Here is a 25,586-nt window from a genome sequence, read left to right as displayed (position 1 = left end):
GGAAAACAATTGATCTGACATCAGTAGAAGAGGTGGCCACAACACCGCAAGAAGCGTTACATGACAGTGTGCAAACATGCAGTGCACAGGGAATTGATGCAAAATCTGCTCACACATCAACAATATCACTTCATTCTGCAAAGGTAACTGTGTGGCATGGGTTGATGGCATCATTTATTGTAGGGCCAGATTTTTTTAAACGAAATGGATCTTGCAGGTCCTGTTACCCATACTATCACTGGTAAATGCTCTGAGAGTCTTTTGAACACCATCATTCTTACCCTTCAACAGTGTGGATAGGATCGTTTTTACACAGCATGGCACACCTCCGCACATTGCACAGCCAGTTAAGCAGCTGCTGTGTAAACATATTTGGAAATGCTAGAATTATCGGCCGTCATTTCACTACAGCCTGGCACATTTTGCTGCACGTAAAAGCTAAGTACATTTTGATGGACATTATTTCACTAAAAGGTTTTTCTTGCTTCTCATGTGTTGCCTAGTTATTCTGTTGTAGATAGATTGTCCTGTAATATAACTGTGCCAAGCATGCAGGTAAGCCACTTTCCTGCAGCCAGATAATTCTGTAGCTGGAGGTTCGTTTCCCACTACCTTTATTTTGGGAACATGGTGAATACAATAATTTCTCACCTGTATCTTCCTTCCGTAACATGCCTGTAGCAATGTGATCTGAATGTTGAATATTTCTCCATCATTTTATTACAGTATGAGCAAGTGTATACAGGTTTCTTCTCATAGGAATTAATGTAATGTTTATCAAACTGTGATTTGAAAGGAAATATCTGGTCACATTGGTTGCACTTTATGCCCCAATGTGTTTTCCATTCTTCTTTATCATTCTGTTCTTCATTATCATCTTCATCAGCACAAAAATCATCTCCGTTAACATTACCATTCATACCTGTAAGATATCACATTCCAACTTTACCATTATACATATTTTGGTGAATGGAAAGTAAATGTTATATTGATTTTACCCTGAATATCAGCATAAAAGATATTTTATTCATTATAAAATTTATTGAGTTGCATGCAAACAGTTACAGCAATATCTATAGCTGAGGAAAGACTTCAGATGGAAGTGCAGAAATAATTGCCAATTTTGCAATTTAATAAACTGTGAGACAGACCTGCTGGGAAGTACTTACCTTAAGAAAGTGAAATGTTTAGTACTGCTGAAAGATACACATAAAAGTAAATGTGACAACACTATCCAAACTTTCAGAACTACATTCTAACATGTGGGTCCCTTTCATCTGGTTTGATACAATTAATGTGCAAATTTTATTACCAAACATGATTGATAACAAACACTGATTCCCACCCATTAAAAACACTTCATCTTTTATTGGATTTTCACTCTCTTTCTGGTTTATAGTTGTGTCATATGTGAATCACTTCATGTGAAATCAACTAATGGGTCTGGTTCATGCCATATCCAATATTGTTATTCTTCTGTACATTGATAAGAGAAGTCGCTTACATGAAAAATTTCAAATTAAGATTTGTTTTGGACCAAACATTATTGCACGATTAATTCTTGATGTTTCCAAAATTGTTCGATTTTTTGTCACATTTTGAAACCTTAAAATACCCATACCTCAGAAATTTATTAGCTTACAGACCTAAAATTTGCACTATTTTATTCAGTTTCTCTTGAGCTTTAAAAATATGCACTACTTCACTATATTCATAAAAATGCTGAATTTTCTCAAACTTTTTTTTTAATCTTAAAATTTCAAAACCTGATCTTTTTTTTCTTTTGGGGGAAAGAATTATGTCGTACACTATTTGGTAATGCATATGCCAAATTTCACAATGGTATTCAAGTGGGAACATATTAAGATAAATTCTATTTTGATAATGAGTGCAGCATTCAGTATGTAGTCTGTAGGATTTTGGACTTATTTCTAGACTTTACATTGTGAACGCCAAATAATTCTGTCAAACCACTGGGATTTTTTATTTGGTGATTAATAATTTATTGCATTATAAGAGTTATCATTTTAAATTCAGATTCGGTTTTCCAATGTAAACTGTAAAATATTTTACCACGTGCCATAAGAACATATGCTCAATAAAGATTACAAACAATTTATATAATTCTATCTTTATTTTACAATAACATTAATATTAATTAAACATTGGAGATGATGTTCCTGTTCATCAGTGTGTTATTTAAGTGGCTTGATGTGAGAAACTTTCTACTTGCCTCAAAAAGATAAAATATTATGGTGAACCAAATACAATCTTATTAGAGTCTAAAATTGTACATTACAGCCTTCTTTTACATGACGTAACCTAGTCCACACAAGCAATAATGACATATCATGATACTATAACATATCTTTCTTCAATGTAATCTATGAGTTTTATAATCTCTCTATCTCATGTATGTACCTTCGGTGGCAGTTGGAGGGTATAATTTACAATCTGATTAGCTAATTTATCTAGTCTTCTTGGGTCAGAAAAAGGAATTGACCAACAAGGATGCATAAATAAAAAGTTTATTTATCCTGTTTCGTATTCTGATAGCACCCCCATTGACCATTTGTTGTTAAAAACAGAAGTGACAAATCCTATAATCTGTACAAATGGCCATGCCATCTAAATATGGTCCCACTTGAATTTTATGAACATCAAAATTCTTAAAATCAGAAACAATTTATGATTTAATTTTGGTGTTGCTGATAAGAATAAATGCATTATATTTCTGCCTCTTTATGACTGCTATGGTTTCATAAAATCTTTGTCAAGCTCTTTTCTTCTGTTGCATGCTCATAATATGACATGCAGAAAAAAGTGACTGATGATATATTTGTTTTACCCCACTTAACAACTGGAAGAGAGTTAATATTTGGTTATTCATAGGATTTTGCAAACTAGCTTTGACTGTAAGCCTTTTTACTGTGCCACCAAAACCATTGTACTCTCCCTTTAAATGTGAAGTTGCATAAAAAGGCAAAATTGTGCCTCAATTTCTTCAAAATCTACAAGACAATAACAAAAGTTAGAAAAGTTTTTTATGATTACATTGTGCTGCTGAGATATCACTGTTCAAAACAAAAAAAATATTTTCAAATTGGGAAGAAAATAAAGTTTCACAAACTCTGTAAGCTTTTTAAACATTTTTATAAGGCATGGTTTACTACATTGTTAAAATGATAAATTGAATGTTTGTAACTAGTACACGACAATTTCATTCAAACTTTAATTTTATGAAGCAGTCTGCAAACCATGTGCAGCTGTGGTGCAGTGGACAAACCAAATGAAGTAAGATAAAATTTATTTCAGTAGCTTCCCATTGCAATACCATCATGAAATTTGGCAAAGACATTAACATGAGTGACATTTTTTCAATAAAAAGAAGTTCTGACTTTTTAAAAAAAATTGTGAAAATTTAGCAGATTCATGAGTACAATCAAATAGATCTTATTTTCAAAGTTTGTAAGAAACTGATAAAAATGGTTCTAACTTCAGATCAGTAAGTCAAACAGTTTGGGAGATATGGCAATTACAAGGTTTTCAAGCAAGACAAACATCAAACACTTTGTAAACTTTAAGAATTAATGTCTTAAAAATTAAATGTCCAAAAGTTTTGGATTTTATCTTATTTTGACAGAAAAAAATTACTAAATTGAAAATCATCAAGGTTCATTTTTTTTCAATTGATTGATTTCACACAGAATGATGCAAATAAATATGGCACACCTTGAAACATACCATTTACTTCAGACTCATCTGCTGCAGGTAGCCTTTCATCATTAAACTTTTCATTCATGTCTTCATGTTTTTCCTCCTCGCACTCTTTCTTTTCTCCTTCTCCAACTGAGTCCTCATCACTATCACCATTACCATCATCACGATCACCATCACCATCATCTTGGTGATCATCACCACCATCATTGTCATCATCACCACCATCATCATCCCCACTTGAACTGTGAAGTTTTATATGTTGTACATTGCGTCTTCTTGGAATGTTCTGGGACTTAGAAGACAGGTGGGCTTTCCTCGGTTGTGGAAGTTTTCTGCGTCTCTGAGGAGACTGATGGCTCTGGCTAGAGGTACTGACATCTCTGTCACTGGTGTTGTGATTGTATTCCAGAACTGTCTTGGATTCTGTCACAGAAATATATACAATTAAATTACATATGGATAAGAGTATAAATGTCACACTACAAATTCAAAGCTTTGCGGATCAACCCCCTTCAATTTAACGTTTGGAAATGATTTGTATACAGTAATGCACATTTACACTGATGGCTGTTTTTCTGTACCCTCTTCATACAGGTTTTTCCAGTAATTCCAGATTCTTATTAAGAATTCCTGCTGGCATCCAGAAATATGCATAATGTAGTCTTTTAAACATAACTGAGATATATGAAGTTGAAAGATGAATATTGTTATTGTTATTGTTATTATTATTATTATTATTATTATTATTATTATTATTATTATTATTATGTGTCATATGTTCTAGGCATCATCTCTAAGGTTGGTTTGATGCAGTTCTTCATTCCTGTCACTTTCCAGCACCTGTCTTCATTCTGCTCCATCCCACACCAATAACTATGTCTTATACATTTTTATCCAAAACCAGCCCTGTTATTCTTTTCTTATGCCATCCCTTCAACTACACTTTCCCGAAACAACTCAAACTGTAATATCTGCCCAACCATGCTCCCTCTTTAAAAGCTTGGTAGGAAAGTCTCTGGTGGAATATAAAGAATTTAAGGAGTAAAGGTTACAACTCACTGAATAGTTGAGACACAGGATCATCAATAAGCATATAAACAAGACAGATAACTTTCAAACAATGGAAAATCCAGGATGGAATATTGGCAATATTATGAAAAGGATAGATTACTACTCACCATATAGACATTGAGTCACAGACTGGCACAACAAAAAACTGCCTACACACACACACACACACACACACACACACACACACACACACGAAATTGTCTCGGTGGAGGCCAGACTGCACATAGCAACTGTGCCTCGTGGTATAAGTAGTAATCTGTGAGTGGTGTGGTTGAGGTGGTGGCTGGGTTGGGAAGGGGAGAGGGATAGCATTGTAGGGTGGGGGAAGGATGTAGTGCTGCTCGTGGGGGCATGCACGAAGGTGGTGGGGACACAGTGGAGCTGCTAAGTGGAATTGGGATATTTGAATTGGGGGGGGGGGGGGGGGGGGGAAGGAAGAGAAGTACAGTAGTGGGTGTGATGGTGCAATAGAAGGCTGTGTTGCAGTACTTGAGTGGGAACAGGAAAGAGGATACTTGGGTGAACAACAGGGACTAGTGAAGGCTGAGGTCAGTAGGTTTCAGGAAAGTAAGAAATATTGCAAGGAGAGTTCCCACCTTAGCAATTCAGAAAACCTGTTGTTGGTGGGAAAGATACAAATGGTACAGATCAGAACCCTGGTGGAGAATGTGATTCAGTTGCTCCAGTTGTGGGTGGTACTAAGTCACAAGGGAGGCACTCCTTTGTGATTGGACAGTGGGAATTTGGGAGGTGGTAGGGGACTAAAGAGACAAGACACTGTTTGTGTATATGGTTGGAAGGGTAATTTTGGGCTCTGAGGGCTTCAGTGACATCCTTGGTATATGTGGAGAGGGAGTGCTCATCATTATAGATGCAACGGCCAAGGGTGACTAGGCTCTATGAAAGGGACTTCTTGGTATGGAATGGTTGACATCTGCCAAAGTGAAGCTATTGCTGGTGATATCAAAAAATAGAAAATCCAGGAAGGCATGTAACAATATTATGAAAAGGATAGTTGCTACTCACCATATAGCGGTGATGGTGAGTCACAGATAGGCACAATAAAAAGACTGTCAGAAAGCTAACTTTCTGACAGTCTTTTTGTTGCCAATCTGCAACTCAGCATCGCAACTATATGGTGAGTAGAAACTACCCTCTTCACAATATTATTGTTGGTCACTGGTAGATTTGATATGGATGGGGGTACTGATGTAGTCACCTTTGTTGTGGTGGTTAACATCGAGGCTGGTGGTGTGTTTGGCCGGGAAGGGCCAGGTGAAGAAAATGGGGGAGGACATGTTGAGGGTCTGGAAGAATGTGGATAGGGTGTGCTCACCCTGAGCCCAGATCATGAAGATCTCATCAATGAATCTGAGGGGTTTAGCAATCTGGGTGGTTAGGAAGGATTCCTGTCAATGGCTCATGAATATGTTGACATAGGATGGTGCAATGCGCGTGCTCACTGCTCTACCACTGATATGTTTGTAGGTGATGCCTTCAATGGTGAACTAATTATGGATGAGGATGTATTTTTAGTCATGGTGACCAGGACGGGGGTTGTGGGTTAGGGATTGGTCAAGTGTCGGGAAAGGTAGTGTTCAATAGCAGCAAGGCCGCAGCCATTAGGGATGTTAGTGTACAGGGAGGTGGCATTAATAGTGATGAAGAAGGCACCATGTGGAAAGGAACAGGAACTATGGATAGCTGGTGAAGGAAATGGTTGATGTCTTTTATACAGAAGAGTAGGTTACAGGCAAGTTTCTGAAGGTGTTGGTCCATGACAGCAGAGATACTCTTACTAGGGGCACAGTAACAAGCCACAAAGGGGCTTCCTGGGTGGTCGGGTTTAGGGACTTTAAGAAGCATGTAGAAGGCAGTAGTGTGGCGGTTGGAGGGGTGAGGAGAGAGAAAGAGGGCAAGGGCACACTATCCACATTCCTCCAGAACCTCAATGCCTTCTCCCATACTCACTTTGCTGGTCCTCCCCAATTCAATAAGTCACCTTCCTTGATGTTACCCCAATCTCAAAGATGGTTACATCAGTACCTCCATCCATACTGAAACCTACCAATCATCAGCAATCCAGTCCATACCAAGAAGACTCTTCCATACACCCTGGCCATTCATGGTTGTAACGTCAGAAGTGATGAGTAGTCCTTCCTTAAATATACCAAGGGTCTCACTGAAGCCTTCACAGACTAAGTTACCCAACAGAAACAGATTTCCCATAGCTTGTCTCTGCAGTCACCTACCTGCTCCCAAATTCCCACTGTCTGGCCATAAAGGAGCACTCCCTGCATGACTCAGTTCCACGCATGACTGAAGCAACTGAATCACATTCTCCACCATGGTTTTGATAGGCTGGACACCTGGCCCTACATATTCACACTGTGAGTGAACAAGTGGTTGTTCCTTAATCACGGTCCAAGCAAGCACATGCGAGCAGGAGTTAGCTATTTATCAGGAGTTCCAACTTAAGGTGCACTATGGAGCCCCTTAGGAAGATAGCATTCCGGGCAGGAAAGAAAGCCAATATATGTCAGCTGGGGGCCTTATCTGAAATGTGGAGGTGGCCTTGCCTGCAACTATTGACCCTGCTGGCTGCAGTTGTCTACAAGTTGTGGCTTACACCGGCACCAGCAAAGTTTGTTGCAAGGGTTCTGGGACCATCCTCAGTTCATTCGGGTAGCTAGCTGTCGAGGTGAAGACAGTTGGCCTCTCATGTAGGGTACAAGTTGAGCTTGCTATTTGCAGCATAGAGCTGATCAAGATCCTTTGGGTTGGAGCTTAGCGGAGAGTCTCAACCAAAGGCTTCATCAGCTATGTGATAGTCTTGGCCGCAGATTTCTAGATGTGTGTAATCGAGTGGCGAATTGTAGGACCTCCTTTGATAGGTCAGGGGTGCACTACACAAAGGAAGAGCTACTTGGGCAGCAGAGTACTTGTGGAGAGCACACAGGACTTTTAAGGCTATGACATAGTTTGAGGTACTCTGATGAACACTCACCAGTCATTACGCAGGTAGGAAATCGTACCACGCTGAGAGTAAAGATGCTGTGAATGTCAAAATTTTATCAGTAAATTGTCAAAATATTCATAACAAATTTCCCCAATTTAGTGTCCTCCAGAAATTTTCTCTCTCTCAAATTGTTCTTGGGACCAAAACTGGCTAAAACCCATAGTAAGAAGCTCCAAGCTCTTTAGCAAATCATGGAACATTTATTGCAAGGAAAGATTAGATGCCACTAGAAGGGGAGTGTTCACTGCAGTTGATAAAAATATTGCCTCTACTGAGGTTGAAATTGAGTGCGACAGTGAAGTTATCCAGTCGCATATAACAGGTCTATGTGAAATCTAGTTAATCTTTGCTGGCTACTCTATTCTGCTGTGACAGTTCTTGAGTCATCCACAGAAAGTCTACGGTCAGTACTATGTAAATATCCAGACCATGCAATACTCATTGGAGGTGACTATAACCTACTGAGTATAGACTGGGGTGTCTATGGATTCAATGCAGGGGGTGCAGTCTTCCAAAATAGTTTTGAATACTTTTCTGGAAACTGTCTTGAACAACTAGTTTGGCAGCTCACACACAATGGAAATACCTTAGATCTTGTAGCTACAAACAACGTTATCGATGGCATCACTATAGAAAAAGGGATTAGTGATCATTATGTCATCATAGTGACTATGGTTATGAAAGTTAATAAATTAGTCAAGAAGGGTAGGAGGGTGTGTTGCTAGAAAGAGCAGATAAGCAGTTGCTAGCATCTCACTTAGATAATCAATTGCAGTCATTTAATTCCAGTATGAATGAAATAGAGGAATTATAAGCAGAGTTTAAACAGATTGTAAATTATGCTCTGGACAAGTATGTGACTCATAAGTGGATTAAACAGAGAAAAGATCCACTGTGGTTTAGCACTGTCTCACTCTCAGTTCAAAAGAGAATGTGCAAATGATAATAAGCAAAGGCTAGCAGGCATTTGTGCGTCTGTGAAAAGATCTGTGTGTGAAGCAAACAACAACTACCACTATCATACCTTAGCAAAACATCTGGCTGAGAACCCAAGAAAATTCTAGTCCTATGTATAATTGGTAAGTTGGTCTGATGTCCAGTCACTCCCTTCATTAGCTTGGTGTGGCTGTTGAAGATACCAAAATGAAAGCCAAAGTTTTAAATTCTGCATTTAAGAAATCATTCACAAAGGAGAATCATATAAACACACCACTGTATGACCATTGCACTAAGATATGAGCGATACAGTAATAGGCATCCCTGGTGCAGAAAGAGTTGAAAACAAATAAGTCACCATGTCTAGATGGATCCCAATCTACCTTTTTCTGGATAAATCCTCTTTCAGAGTTACAGAGCATATTCCCCTCTCCCCTGCCCCCAGATAAATACACCCTGCCCCAGATAAATACATACATACATACACAAAATCTCTGCAGCTACACTGTCCTGGCTGACTTCGATGTTCTGGCACTGTAGCTCAACTGAGGTGAAGGTTACCCAAAGCTGTAGTGGAGGGGAAGGAGAGGAGATAGTTTGGATGAGGTAGGATGGTGGTTGGCTGGAAGGGGGAGGCAGCATGTGCATGAGAGAGGAATGCAGCACCAATGAGTTCACTTCATCTACAGGCAAGGGATACTGAGAACAGTGCACAATAATGTAGAGGGCTATTGGGAGAGGCAGCTAGAACAGATGAAGAGGGAGACTGGAGAACAGAGTGTGAGTGCAAGATGCAAGTGAGTGTAATCGGGCAAGGGTGGAAATGGGTGTAGTGCAATGGTTGGAGGAGACAAGAGGACTGGATGATACCGACACAGAAGGCTGTGTTGCTAGAAAATTCTCATTTATGCAATTCAGACAACTGGTGTTGGGAAAAGGGGGTGGGAGTGTAGGGTGGGGTGGGGGGACAGGAGGATCTAGATGTCATAGTTTGAAAAACAGCCAATGAAATTGAGCACTATGTGTTCAAAGACGAGTTCAGCCGCACTGTTGTCAACTCTGATGCTGGCAACAGTTTGTTTACTGTTGACCATGCCCACATAAAACACTGTGTAGAAATAACAGAAGAGCTGGTGTATGTTAATTGCTTATACAAGTGGCCCTTATTCTGAGAGGAGAATATACGCCTGGGATGGAACTGGAGTAGGATGTGGCAGATGGCTATACTGGCCAGTCTTGCACCTGGATCTTATGCAGAGGTATAACCCATGTGGCTAGTGGACAGCAGTAGATGGGTTAGAATACTGTGTCGATTGGGTGGGCAACAAAATATCACATTAATTACCCATGTGGCAAGGGTCTTGGAGTAGGTGTTGTGGAAGATTGGACTAGAATATTGAGTGGGTGACAGAATGCTTTGGCACAGTGGGAAGGATTGTTGATAGGATGTCTTCATTTTCAGACCTAAAATTAAGTAATCACAGCCCTGGTGAAGGAAATGCTTCAGTACTTGCAATGCAGGAGAATATTAGGTGATGGTACGTGTTTCATTTACAGCTGGTTTCTTGGCAAAGGGGTGTATATGGAAAGGCATGAGAAACTTGTATGCAGGTTAAATTAATAGGTATTGCTCCTGTGAAAGCCTTAATACAACCAACAGTATACCACTCTAGGGACTGCTCATCACTGCAGGCAAGTGGTCCATGGGTAGCCAGGCTACATGGAAGAGACTTTCTAATACGCTGATAGTCTTATGAAGGCTATCACATCTACATCTACACAAAAACTCAGCAAACCGCTGTGAACTACATGGCAGAGGGTACTTATCATAGTACCATGTTAGAGTTTCCTCCTATTTCAATCATATGCAGAGCAGGAAAAATGACTGCTTACATGCCTCTGTGCATGCTGTAATTAGCTTTTGTCTGATATGTCCACACAGAAGTGATACATAGTGCACTGAAGAATATCCTAGATTCTTCAATTAATACTGGTTCTTGAACTTCTGTAACTAGGGTTTCGCAGGATTATTTGTTCCTATCTTCAAGTGTACATCAATTAATGTTTTCAACATTTCCATAATTTTCTCTCACAAGTCAAATAATCCCAATAGGTTGTACTATTTGTTCAGTTATGCATGACTTATTGGCCTCTGCTTTTTATGTATGTATGGAAGCCACTATGGGAATAATTATTTGTTTCTTTATTGTACAAGCAAGTAATACTTGTAATGTCTTCTGAATATATAATGCGAGACAGTATGTTGCTGGTTGTTCCAATGGACAGTTGGATGGTGGCCATGTGAACATAAAATGCTATGCAGAAATTATAGCAGAGCTGACATGTAATATGACTGCTCCCTCAGGCAGCCTTGCTTCTGTTAGGACATGACTAGAGTAGGATTTGGTGGATGGGCCTAAGTCTTTCAAAAGGGTGTATCCCATATGGCACAGGATTAGGTGTAGATGAGGCACAAAGATGGTCTAGCATATTGTGTAGATTGGATGTGCAGTGTAATACCACTTTGCGAGGCTGGGAAGAACTGTGAGTATGGTGTTCCTCATTTCTCAGTGCAGTAATAAGTAGCAAAAGCCAGGGTGAAGGATATAGTTCAGTTATTCCTGTCTGGAATTAAACTTGAATATTTGCACTTGGTTCCTGAAGGTAGTCAGATGACGATATGTGGATATGTCATGGAAAATCTGTTTGTGGATTAGCTTTTATAAGTGTGTGTGTGTGTGTGTGTGTGTGTGTGTGTGTGTGTGTGTGTGTGTGTGTGTGTGTGTGTGTGTGTGTGAGGGGGGGGGGGGGGGGCAGCCTGTCTATCTGCTGCTCCAAGGCCTGATGTCATCCCTACTAGCTACTATACAGAATTTGCTGCTGAGCAAGCTCTCATTTTAACCAGAATATATAGAGTAGATCCACTGAAAAGCCTGCTCACAGATTGGGAAAAAACCCACACATCCCACCTATCCAGCTATATGAATGTGTGGCGTCTGTTCTATTGGACATGTCCGATAGAACAGACTATCTTGGCACACCTCTTGGCCAACCCACCAGCCCATGTAACACCACCTATCTGCAGTCCCTGAGCGTGTCCTCCATGCGCACTATTTGGAGACTCCTGCAGAAGGTCAGACATAATTGTGCATATGCATATGTGCATCCAGACATGTCCAAAATAACAGACACCACACATTCATATAATTGATTCACTTTGATGGGCAATGGATCCATCTCTTTCAGTGTGGATGTACAATTATGTCAGAGTGCTGCAGGAATATCCAAGTGGCGAGCATGGAGGACATACATAGGGATTGCGGATAGGTGGAACTATGTAGGAGTACGTGTCAGCTGAGAGGCATGCCGACATAGTCTGTACAGTTGCAATTAACATTGTCCCCAAATAGTGCAGGGGTTAATGCAACTACCTAGTAAGCAGGACAGCCCGGGTTCACTCATTGCCACTGATTCTGTGTCAAGTCCCAATGCAGCAGACATCAACAGTCCCTTCCCTTCCCTTCCCATCCCTCCACCTTCAATTTACTCAGATCACACATGTCTAGGAGAAGTGTAGCATAAGTGATCCACTACAGAACTGTTCAATCTCACAGATATCTGTCTGTTGTAGAATCCTAGAACAGAACAATCTCCTCCACGTCAACCACCATAAATTCGGCAATCACAGATTGTGCAGAGCACAACTGACACTCTTCTCACAAAACATTCTGAAAATCACAAATCATGGAAATTGAGTAGATGCAGTATTTACTGGCTCGGAAAGAGTTTGAGTCAGTACCATATGAATGACCATTAATGAAACACTGATCATATGGGCAGCTGAACATTGTTTGTGACTTGGTAGAGGAGGATACAGCATGTTATCTTGTATGGAGACTCACTGATAGATGTAGAAGTACCTTTAGGTGTGCCAAGGAAAGAGTTTTTGGACCCTCATTGTTCATGTTGTATATTAATGACCCAATAGACAATATTAACAGCAATGTTAGATATTTTACAGATGATACAGTTATCTATAATGAAGTACTTTGTGTAAAGAGCTGCAGAAACATTCAATCAGATCTTGGTTAGATTTCAAGGTGGTACAGATTGGCAACTAAATTTAAATGTACAGTGATGTAACATTACGCGCTTTACGAAAAAAAGTAGTATCCTATGACTACATCAGTGAATCACAGTTATAAAATTGGTGTTACACTGCACACCCAATCTACACAGCATCCTAGATCATATTTATGTCTCACCTACTCCCAAGCCCTTGCCATATGGCGCATGCCATTTTGGAAGACAACTTAGGCCCATACACCACATCCTGCTCTAGTTCTGTCACAGGTTTATCCTGTCCTAACAGAAACAAGGCCATCTGTGGAAGCAGTCATATTACATATCAGCTTTACTGTAATTTCTGCACAGCACATTATGGGCATGTGACAACCATCCAGCTGTCCACTGGAAAGAATAGCCACCACCAAACTGTCTCATATTATATATTCAAAAGACATTATGAATATTGTTTGCTAGTACAAGAAAGAATGAGAAATAATTTCATAGTGGCCTCCATACATACATAAAAAGCAGAGGCAAAAACGCCATGTATAACAGAAGAAATAGTAAAACTTAATGATGAAAGAAGAAAATAAAGGAACGTAAAGGATCATAGAGGAAGGCAGCAATAAAGGCCACTCAGAAACAAATTTAAGAAACTGGAAGTAAAAACAGAATGGATAACAAACAAATAGCAAAATAAAAAAATAGAGAGAGATACTTGTAAGCAAATGTATGCAACATACAGTGAAACTAAATATGGGTTCATAGATTTGAAAATAAATGCTGTTAATGTACAGGGTGAAGATGAGACCTTTTATTATATGTAGAAGATAATTGGCAGAAGTTTGTGCAGCATAGAAGAGCTGTAAATAATTGACAGAGGAGGGACTTGTTGGCATGAAAGAAATAGCTGATTCTGCTGTGAATGACAACATCCTCTGAAAGAAACTCAAGTATAGGTCCTGATAAAATTACTGCAACTAATTGCCTTCCATTTGTAGTATTTTTCCATCTTTTAACTATCTGCTTGACATAAGAGACAAGGGAATTTAAGAGATAATGCATAAAATATAATGCCATTCAAAAACTTCATATTCTCCATATGCCCTCTATATAAACTTAATGCAATATCTGTATGGTCAGATAAAACTGCTGTCATATCATGTATGATCCAAGTGTGCCTGACAGAACTTTTTACATCTGAGAAACTCTACAACAACCAGTGCACCTAAAAGCAGAAATTCTGGCTTACACCAAGCATACAAGCAGTCACATTCAAATAAGACCAAATGTGTTACTTTTAGTATTAGCAATTAGCTGTGCTACAATTAATGAAGTTTTCACTTAATTATTATTGTACACTAAAAGACATCAGAAAAACTAAATGGCAAGAGTATGATAGTGTTACCATCCCCTCCCACCCACAATTTTGTTTACGGTGACAAGACTAATCTGCAGCATAGCCTGAGATCTATGTTAGTTTAGCTATTTAGGTGACATTCTAGGCAAGCAAAGACAATGAATCTGGGTGCAAAATAAATGTAGTGGTAATAGATGTGGAGAATAGCCCAATGTCCAAGTCAGTGTTGTATTTAACACAATTTTCACTACAAAAATGGAAACAGAAATGTAAATTCAGAAAAGGTGCATTAGATACTGTGGTTATATGGTACACAAAGAAACTGTAAAAGGATTTTAAAGCCTTTGTGTGAAATATACCATAATAAAAAGCAATGGAAGTTGCACTGCAACAATACCCTTGCCTATACACTACTTCTGATCTGCAGTTATCATATAAAATATCATACAACTGTCCTGGCTCACCCACATTAATCATATGATTTGGTCTCAGCAGACTCATATCAAGGAAATTTGACAGTGTAATTTGGCACTATACCATGGAGTGCATTCAAACAGTGAAGAGACATTGGGAATGAGGTGTAATTATGGAAGGGAATTATTTCTGAGGGAACAACAGTTAATAAATATTGCACAATGAAGTGCAGTTGTCTGCTATCTTTCTGAACATACATTATGAAATATAAACTGACAGAAGAATGTCAATACAAGGATGGCATAGGATGCGATCCCCATTAGAAAAAGAAAGCACAAAAAAGACCACAGGAAGAATTAGAAAATGTATTCTTTTTACATGGAGCAATGATGAGGTGTAGAATGAACATATGGTACATGACAAGAAGACAATAAGGATATAGGTCTATACTTAATTTTTTTATCACCAGTAGTAATATACGCTAAAGTGACCTATTTGTAAAAATATTCACACATCATTTATTAAGTTTTAAATAAAAATACTTCTATTAACATAACCACAAAGGCTTTTGCAATGGATCTGTTCTACTTTATTAACTGCCCATTTTCCAGTACCTTCTTCACAGCTGTCAGTTTTCCTATCCACATCATTTTCAGTATCAGACTCCAAAGTTACATTAAGTGGCAATTCCAGCATTTCATCCTTGATGTGCATATCGTCAGGATCATTTTTGACTTCTATGGGTTGGTCATCATGGGCTTTTTCCACAACCTGTGGCATATAATTAGTATAGATCCAGTTATTTCGTACAAAAAGGTATTACATTAACCATTTATTTTATAACATACCAATGTATTATATCTTGCTTTTATCTGCAGGAGTAGTTCTAGCGTATGCTGAACTCTTGTTGCTCTTTCAGTGAATCTATGCAGATCATCAAGTTGATTATGGCATTTATCACAAACCTTCTTCGGTAGATGGTCGTACATAGATACCTGTTAACAGCATTAATCAAACTTTTTACAAGCAGAAACAAACTTTTTTACAAGCAGAAAGTAATTATTGCACAATATAAAGAAATGGAGACTCATATACAGAGCTTGAGAAGTAAGTTTTCAATATGGATTAAACTCAAACAAGTTATGTGCTAATTGTGTTACTCCAAATCCAAATGGGATTAGTTGGCCAATCCATACAGACAGTGTGTGTAAGTTACATAAAATTTCATAGGTATTCACAGGATCTTCTATATGTACTAGAATGTTAAGCCTTTAAATCCTTAGTACTTAATTTACATTGCCATGCATTTTAATCTCTCACAATATTACACTCCTGAGGTTATAATTCATTATTTAGCTTATTTGTGAAGAAAATATACGACTAAACGAGCATTAGACTACGAGTATCGCTTAAAAACGTTTTACAAACAGAAATTCAGGATGAAAGGTGTATCAAAAACACTCAACAGTGTGGTTAATAGTGTACTAATCACCAAATTTATGACTCATGAAGGGAAACGGTAAAAGCAACTTCTCACACAAAACAACAGATGTGGAATTTCTGACCATGGAAAGTGTATTAATTGAAAATGGTGCCAACAGCACTTCTTTCTTTCATTCTTGCACAATTAATCTGTACAAATTTGTGTGTATATCTACTTCATGCTATGTCTAAGGTAATTCAGATACGTTTCCTAGCATACATTAAAACAGAATAGTAATTCTGATTCACAGTCCATTTTATGTTTACACAAGGGATTAATGTTTTGTTTTGGTAAGGATGCGGGACTTCACTGGTAGGCCAAATGCTTATTGAACTGCTTCTGGTTTCCCATTTTATTTTTGTTTTGGTGCTGCGGTAAAATCGTACATTGACGGAAAAATAATTTAGATTTCGTCTTTTTTAATTAGTCAACACGACATTGACAGCTATTGACGCAAAAGATACATCCATACACTAAAGTTCTGTAACACGGATAAGCATGTCGTTCCTTACTTCAATTCTCAAGCACTGAATTATCTTTTCTTCAAGACACAGTCCCATGCCTTCCGTACTGTAAATAAAAATACCACCGTTCCCCTCAACTGCACATAAACGACAATAATTTTCAATCCCTCCGGCATTTGGAGCCATTTTATCAGAGACTCTACAGTATAGGACGCGGACTTGTAGAGAGCGGAGGCAATTTTGTCAGCATTGGTTTTGTTGGGTGGTTTTGTTTTCGAAGCCAGAATTGATCTGCTTCTGTTTACGGTTCAAATTAACTGAACTACTGATCTTATAGTTCTATGTGAATTAAAATCACAGAAGAACATCCGCGTGTAAGAGTAATGTCCATTATCATATGTTTCCTATTTACATTAGGTATGACATTAGCAGATCACGGTCAAATGTCATTACGAGTGGAGCGCGTACAGAGCTGTGGAATAGGGGGTTGTGAAACGAGTCTTCCGTAATAGTCACATGACCGCAACGATAATAATCAAATAATGTAGTTATCGATCTAGAGGCGTTATTTACAACTAAGTAGTAACAGGCGGCTAGAGGCCCCTCTACACGAAACAGTCTGTCTGCGCAGATATACCGTTAGTTCTGTATAGAAGATATGTGCAAAACTGGAAGATGGTGTTGGAGGTTTGCACAACATTCCCTGAATTTGTGGGCACCAATGAGCATACAACTCGTAGCTTGCGGACAAGAGGTCGTCGCATAATAACGCTGTTTGTTTAGAGTAGTGTTTCTTTTCTGTGAGTGCACAATGAATTTTAAAATGACAGGCACGTGTCAGTGCTATAGAGAGTCCATCGCTAAATTTATTGAAATGTGTAGGAGTTACACTTGTTTGTGGAAAATTAAGAGCAAGGAATACAACGATCGAGATAAGAAGAGCGGTTGACCCTCCGGCAAATAAGGAAAGGGTAATGAAAAATAAATTCATTGCGGACTATTTACCACAAAGAGCTAAGCAGAGTAACGAAATCTGTTCGATAGAGCGCCGGGAACGATGAAATATATAAGCCAAGTTTGTGGTTTTTTGACCTCTTCTCTTCTGAGTGATTCCGATGAAGATGGATTACATGATACACAGTTTAAGGTTCATCTTGTAGCTGGTAGCAACTATTAGTTGTCTCTTGCAACTCTGTTCACTTATCTACAAGAGAAAAAGCATACAAGTAACAACTGAGGGAACTATATAGAAATTGAAACAGAAGTTTACTCAATTCCTTTTATAGAAGCTATTGAATAGAAATAATTTCATCAAACAGAGGTGGCACAAGCATATGGATAACTGAACAATAATTCTCAGTTTTCTGTGCTTTGCACTTAGAAATCTCTCTCATTATGTTGACCTGCAAAAGAGATGGCTAGTATACTTTCAATCAGAAAGTGTGACAGTGGGTAGAAGAAAGTAGCCCCTTTTTATTCTAAAGGAGAGTGTAATCAAAATATTGTGTTAAACTGATGATGGAAGATCTTGCAAAAGTGCCTTCAGAGATGTAGGTATTCTTCCACTTGTTTTGCTTTGTAATATGATATGAGATTCATAACAGTAGTGAATTAGAGCTGAACTCTAGAATTTACTACCACAACTCTAGAAGTAAAATTTTGCAGAAAGATACAGATCCTTGTCTAGTGTTCAGAATGGAGGTTTACATTTTGGTGCAAAAGTCTACAAGAGATTAGTGGTATACTTCCGACAGGGAACTAAAACCCCGATTCAGAAACAAACTAAACTTCAGCTCATTGGCCATACCTGTAATTTCCAAGAATATACTGATGTTAAAACACATCTAAAACCGTAAAAATCTGTTTTGGGACTTATAATAATTGATGTATTACAGAATTCAGGTACTTTACTTGCCTTCATCAAAGCCTGTTTCAGAAAAGTGTAAAGAGCTTTGCATGTGTTGGGTGGGTTTTCATAAAATGATTGTTTCAAAATTGCAGAAAAAAATTCTAGAGCCTTGTAGTTTCTTCCTGTTTCCAGAAATCTTATCGCCTCCATCAACCGACCATGTGGACATATTGCTCTCCTAGTACAAATATTTTTCTGTATTATACAAAGCACTACGAGTGACAAAAGACAATTACACGTTTCAGAGTCCATCTGCAAATAATTACACCAGTCATTGAGTTCACACCCTAGCTCGAGAAATATGTTTCTGTACCAAAACTGGCTTTTTCTTAAGTAGCCCCTATCTAGACAATTATGCACACTCTTCCTGCTTCTTACTTTTTCTTTTGCAATCCAAGTTGTGAACACATACCAAAATGGAATATCCTTCATTCGAGTTTCTGAATAAATGAAATAAAATAATTAGATTGCAAGAGCAAAGACATTTAAATTTCGTTTATAGACTGACAGAAAGTGGACGAACAGTAGTTTGGAACTTGTGTCACATGTACACACAATATATGAAGAGGTTTATTCCATGCACATACATTGGCACTGATATCAATTAATCATGGAGCAGGAGCCACTTCAGAATTTCGTTACCAAAATCAAAATAAGGAGCACAAAACAGCGCTTTCTTCCAGAGAGCATAACTATACAATAAATTTTCCAAGGGGACAGAAATAAAACTAAAATACATCTATTTGAAAAGGTAGCTAATGAGATTTAACTCATAAATAATGATTACTACATAATTACAGATTATTTACTGGACTCGGGATGTGGGTTAATAATAGGGGGACAGCTACAACAACTTGTTACATTAAAGAACATAATCACACTGTAATGCTTTTACAAGCAAATGGGTCAATATGTGTGCTGCACGTAGTAATGTCTTGTCATTCTTGAGCTCAATATCTATCTCATCAGCAGTGATGCAGTCTCAATTTTCCAGGCCAGCTGAAGGGAGGAAATGGGTTATGTGCATGTTGTTGGTCCTGGAGTCACCATCAAAACATATTTCTATATTCTGTGTTGTGTGCATATTATAACGATACAGTCTTCTCCAAAATTCATATGAAATGTCTGACACAACCTTTTTTTATATCCGAATAGTTATCGGACAATTCAGTGCTTCCTAAGGCCTTGTATGTGTGTCTTTATATGTGCCATTCTGTCCTACTTGATAAAAAAATTGATATTCATTGCAAAGGCATGTGAAATGTTCTAGAAGGACGTGCATTGTCGTAATTATCAGTGGATTGTTGTCATTGATAAAATTATGTACATATACTAAATTAAGTAACTAATCAAGAAATTGGAGTAATAAGTCCTTAGAAATAAATAACTAGAGACTGCAGAGATGTTAGCATGAAAAATCAATGCTTCTTATTAACAAAATGGTAATTTAAAAATCCAGTAACAGAACACCTCACTATCTTGAGAAACAGCTTAAAACTTATTGCCAAGCGATGTATTTTCATTTGTTATTTATTTGTATGTCTTCTTCTGTAATGGATATTCTTTGTAATTACATTTCTAATTAACTCTCAAATTGTTTACAGTTCACAGTTTTCCAATTTCCAGAATTTGAGGCCTTATTTGTGCATTTTATGTATATAATTGGATAAAGCACGAGCTCTGTACTACCATTGTATGTTAGTAACCAAATCCAAACTGTAATTAATTACATAACTAAAATAATACAAGAGACATTATTGTAATTAAAGTTCAGAATGATTTTCTTATGGAAAACTAAAGGTATTACTATAAAAGATTGTCATTCAATATTGTATTTTATATCTTATTCGACTGTAACATCAGTTTTTTTTGCGTTTTGTAAATTTTAAGTGTAACATCAAAATTGTACAAAATTAATAATGCTTCATTTTGGAAGTTGTATATAAAGCGATGCAGCGATGCTACGATGAATCAGTTTTGAAGTTAATTTTGGAAGTCAAACAGATCAGTGAAGTCTGTCCATGCTTTGTTTACATGATGAGTGTGCAGTTCAGATGTCAATTAACGTGAATAACTTTTGTGAAGCATTCATTCCTCTGTGGACCAGGCAGAAGAAACTTAAGTAACGTTCAGCGTGGATCGTTACAAAATATATCGCAACTATTTATTTTCACAGTTTTATCATGACAAAATCCTATACGATTGGGAAAGAAACCCTGAATGAATTAATGAATAAATAAATTCTTCAATATAGGTGATCAAATGCTTTGTAGAAGTATTAGTCAATAAGTGTTGATTGTAATTAGCTATTTAATTGATATAGACTGCTACTATCATGAAGTCTGAAGTGAACTTCTTGAAGACAGTATGACTAGAACACAGACCATTACTGCCAGTGTCTGGTCAGCGAGGACAGAATAGTGCAGCTGGCCTTCTCCCCTGAAAGAAACAAATCCTTCACAAATGGAACTCACGGCTGGCTCACCAAAAAAGCAAGCATATCAATTCAGTATAACTTTGAGGAAAATGAGAATATGTAATGGATATTGACTAGTAAGCATGTGTACCCATAGCCATTTGTAGTAAAATCTCCAACTCATTTTGTCTGGCTGTGAAACTATCATAAATCACTCCCTTCCTCCTTCTAACTCAGGCGATATAGAACACACCTGTTTCTCACTTCAGATGTTGCGAAAGTGCTTCTGTTTCTAATGAAAGGAGGTTCAATTCTCATTCCCTGCGCAATGATGCTTAGCCATCACATGTTGCTGTTTTCCATAGTTGGGTGTTTATCGCATAAGTTACTTGAAACGTAGATTATATGCACAATAAACATTATGATTTGTAGCACACACACACACACACACACACACATACACACACACACACACACACACACACACACAGACAAAGACTTGTATGCATACAGAGTGTCTCTCTTAAGAGCTGTCAGACATATTTTCTTTGGTGCTTCAGCAGATGCTTGCAATTTCGTTTATACACTGTGTAGCTGGAGTCACCCCAAACAAATAGTGCTCATCATGTCTTTCATGCGACGCCCAGTGTCTGCGGAAAGCGTCGGTTTGTTTCCCATTACAGAGAAATGGTTTTTAAAGTTGAAATTTAATTCGATAGAGTGCTCCCAGGTTAGTCTATGGCGATATTTGTTTTATCGATATGTATTGACAGGGAGATTGAAATGATATCTTGGTGTGTCTAGGGCCTCCAGTCGGGTAAACCAGTCGCCTGATGCAAGTCCTTTTAGTTGATGCCACTTCAGTGACTATCATGGTTATGAGGATGAAATGATGATGAAGATAACACAACACTCAGTCCCCAAGCGGACAAAATCGCTGATTGGAATGGCAATGGAAACCTGACCTCTTATACTGCATCAATCATGCCAACTATGGAAGCATATAACATGGGGCAATAAAATCCGATGACTAACCAATACTCCATCAGCGACAGCACTAACCTGGCCCACGCTGACTGCTGTCGCCAAACATGCAGCGATACTGGTTGTGAATCACTGCTAGAGGGATCATATTGTTAGCCAATAAACAGTTTGTAATAATACTTGGAAAGTGTAATTTTAAATGGAAAAATGCCTACCATCATTAACAAATTAAAGGAAAGGTAAATTAGAATGTGAGTGGTGTTAGCTGCACAGGTCTATTGCGAGTCGTTTACGAGATATCGTATATTTTGAAAAGTCTGTACACTGATAGTTGTGCCATTCAACCTGTATAGTTGCTAGGTAAGATGTTGTAAGTTGGCTTACAGTGTGCTTTTGTGGTCTTTGAGTGCATTGCAACTTCCTAGTCAGTTAGTATGTCACAGTAAAATCAGTAGGTCGTGAGAGAACGATGGGCTTTACCAATGCAGAAAAAGCTGCCATGCTGATGGGGTATGGAGAGTATAGGAGGAATGGGGCGTCATATATGTAGCCCCTCATCCCCTCACGAGTGTTTAAGATATATTTAAAAAACATGTCATTTTTTATCTTATCTGCTTTCCTTAGAACACACACACACACACACACACACACACACGCACACACACACACACACACACACACACACACACACACACACACACACATATACACACATATACACTCCTGGGAATTGAAATAAGAACACCGTGAATTCATTGTCCCAGGAAGGGGAAACTTTATTGACACATTCCTGGGGTCAGATACAGCACATGTTCACACTGACAGAACCACAGGCACATAGACACAGGCAACAGAGCATGCACAATGTCGGCACTAGTACAGTGTATATCCACCTTTCGCAGCAATGCAGGCTGCTATTCTCCCATGGAGACGATCGTAGAGATGCTGGATGTAGTCCTGTGGAACGGCTTGCCATGCCATTTCCACCAGGCGCCTCAGTTGGACCAGCGTTCGTGCTGGACGTGCAGACCGCGTGAGACGACGCTTCAACCAGTCCCAAACATGCTCAATGGGGGACAGATCCGGAGATCTTCCTGGCCAGGGTAGTTGACTTACACCTTCTAGAGCACGTTGGGTGGCACGGGATACATGTGGACGTGCATTGTCCTGTTGGAACAGCAAGTTCCCTTGCCGGTCTAGGAATGGTAGAACGATGGGTTCGATGACGGTTTGGATGTACCGTGCACTATTCAGTGTCCCCTCGACGATCACCAGAGGTGTACGGCCAGTGTAGGAGATCGCTCCCCACACCATGATGCCGGGTGTTGGCCCTGTGTGCCTCGGTCGTATGCAGTCCTGATTGTGGCGCTCACCTGCACGGCGCCAAACACGCATACGACCATCATTGGCACCAAGGCAGAACCGACTCTCATCGCTGAAGACGACACGTCTCCATTCGTCCCTCCATTCACGCCTGTCGCGACACCACTGGAGGCGGGCTGCACGATGTTGGGGCGTGAGCGGAAGACGGCCTAACGGTGTGCGGGACCGTAGCCCAGCTTCATGGAGACGGTTGCGAATGGTCCTCGCCGATACCCCAGGAGCAACAGTGTCCCTAATTTGCTGGGAAGTGGCGGTGCGGTCCCCTACGGCACTGCGTAGGATCCTACGGTCTTGGCGTGCATCCGTGCGTCGCTGCGGTCCGGTCCCAGGTCGACGGGCACGCGCACCTTCCGCCGACCACTGGCGACAACATCGATGTACTGTGGAGACCTCACGCCCCACGTGTTGAGCAATTCGGCGGTACGTCCACCCGGCCTCCCGCATGCCCACTATACGCCCTCGCTCAAAGTCCGTCAACTGCACATACGGTTCACTTCCACGCTGTCGCGGCATGCTACCAGTGTTAAAGACTGCGATGGAGCTCCGTATGCCACGGCAAACTGGCTGACACTGACGGCGGCGGTGCACAAATGCTGCGCAGCTAGCGCCATTCGACGGCCAACACCGCGGTTCCTGGTGTGTCCGCTGTGCCGTGCGTGTGATCATTGCTTGTACAGCCCTCTCGCAGTGTCCGGAGCAAGTATGGTGGGTCTGACACACCGGTGTCAATGTGTTCTTTTTTCCATTTCCAGGAGTATGTATATATATATATATATATATATATATATATATATATATATATATATATATATATATATATCCACACTGCAGAAAAATACTACTTTGCTACAATATTGTTGGACCACAAAGAACGGGAAGCAGGCTCTGATGCAATTATGCTACTTGACCAAATACTTCAGGGGCTTTGGTCTTATTCTTCCACTGAATAGTAACAGTTCTCCAGGAGGGTGTCCTGTGCCTTTCCATCAGTGAGCTAACTTCATACTCCATCGCTTCATCTCTGAATTTATTATACATTTTTTTCCTCTTATACTGTAGAATCAGGGCACATGTCCAATGTGTGGAAAGCTAACATTTGTCTCATTTCAAAAATACATTGACTTGAGAAAACCGTAAAATTACGAAAGGTAAGACAATATGGTTGGAACGTACTCACCTTTAGAAAGTAAAATTCTGAATACTGCCAAAAAAAAGCACACACACACATACACACAGGCACGCACGCGCGCGTGCGCTCACTCGCGCGCGCGCGCGCGCGCGCACACACACACACACACACACACACACAGACACACACACACACACTCACACACACACACACACAAATATACAGGGTGGAGAAAAATTGTGTCATGAATTTTAACCCTGGATAGCTAATGCCAGTAGGAACCAAAATTACTAATGTTGTGTAGGTCGACAGCACACCATTTTCAAACTTCAGAAACTTGGCGCCATGTGCTCCGATTGGCTGTGGGATTGCCCTGTTGCCATTCGTCGGTTGATGGGCAGTGCTATGGCTGTCAGTTCCCACATACAAACGTCCATCACCCAATCACTGCCCCAACGTGATACGCACACATGTTGAATAGGTCTTGCTGTTTGTCCCCACCTCATGTCAGAGACGTTCACATGTAAGCTTCGCTTCGGAGCACACACACACACATTTCCTGCCATTTAGTCATACAGTAAGCATGGCAGCACGGTATTCGTTTCACGAACAACGAGATATGGTTTTTGTTTATGGGCTAGAAAACGGTGATGCGCATGAAGCTCAACAGTTGTATGAGGAACGGTACCCAACAAGACGCCACCCACATGTGCAAACGTTTACAGCAGTTTAAGGGTGACTTGGTGAAACAGGCTCATTAGCGGGATATCATGGTGATGCTGGAAGACCTGAACATGATGGGATGCTGCATTTGAAGAGACTTCTCCAGTGCTTCAAGGAAGCACTTACTACAAGTACTCAAGTAGTTGGACATGTTCTCTTTTTCTCTGTGAGGTATTGGATGGGTTAAACAAAAGGTTTTGAACGCTAAGCACCATTTTTGATTGTGTTGATTAGAAAATATTGGTCCAGAAGTTGTATCATTACGGAATATGGGCAGTAGCTCACAATAGGTTCACCTCTTGCTTTAAGAACAGATAGCAAAAGGTCATCTTCCACACTATTGAGAATGGCTATGATGTTGGGTCGTGTGGGGCATAGTTAAAAGGGGGATGTCCCAGGGATTAGTGCTGGGGCCACTTCCATTCCTGGTATGCCATCTAGTATTACAAGTGATTCTAAATTATTTATGTGTACTGATGACTCTACTCTGATAGTAAAGGAAGTTGT

At 39.5% G+C, this 25,586-nt stretch overlaps 1 protein-coding gene across 1 annotated transcript in view; it reads right to left on the bottom strand.

The window, feature by feature from the left end:
• The window catches only part of LOC126268270 (zinc finger protein 652-B-like), a 53,860-nt gene extending 36,678 nt beyond the window's left edge, over positions 1-17,182 (bottom strand). Inside the window, exons 1-5 of the mRNA XM_049973897.1 lie at positions 16,584-17,182; positions 15,437-15,583; positions 15,203-15,359; positions 3,745-4,143; positions 652-922 (exon numbers count right to left, since the gene is read on the bottom strand). Of these exons, the coding sequence (XP_049829854.1) occupies positions 652-922; positions 3,745-4,143; positions 15,203-15,359; positions 15,437-15,583; positions 16,584-16,721 (1,112 nt within the window). The 5' untranslated portion in view covers positions 16,722-17,182. The remainder of the gene's footprint in view (positions 1-651; positions 923-3,744; positions 4,144-15,202; positions 15,360-15,436; positions 15,584-16,583) is intronic.
• Positions 17,183-25,586: the final 8,404 nt, after the last annotated feature.

Source organism: Schistocerca gregaria, chromosome 1 (genome assembly GCF_023897955.1).
Source record: "Schistocerca gregaria isolate iqSchGreg1 chromosome 1, iqSchGreg1.2, whole genome shotgun sequence".
NCBI classification, from domain to species: Eukaryota; Metazoa; Arthropoda; class Insecta; order Orthoptera; family Acrididae; genus Schistocerca; species Schistocerca gregaria.
This window is presented reverse-complemented; position numbering and strand designations above follow the sequence as displayed.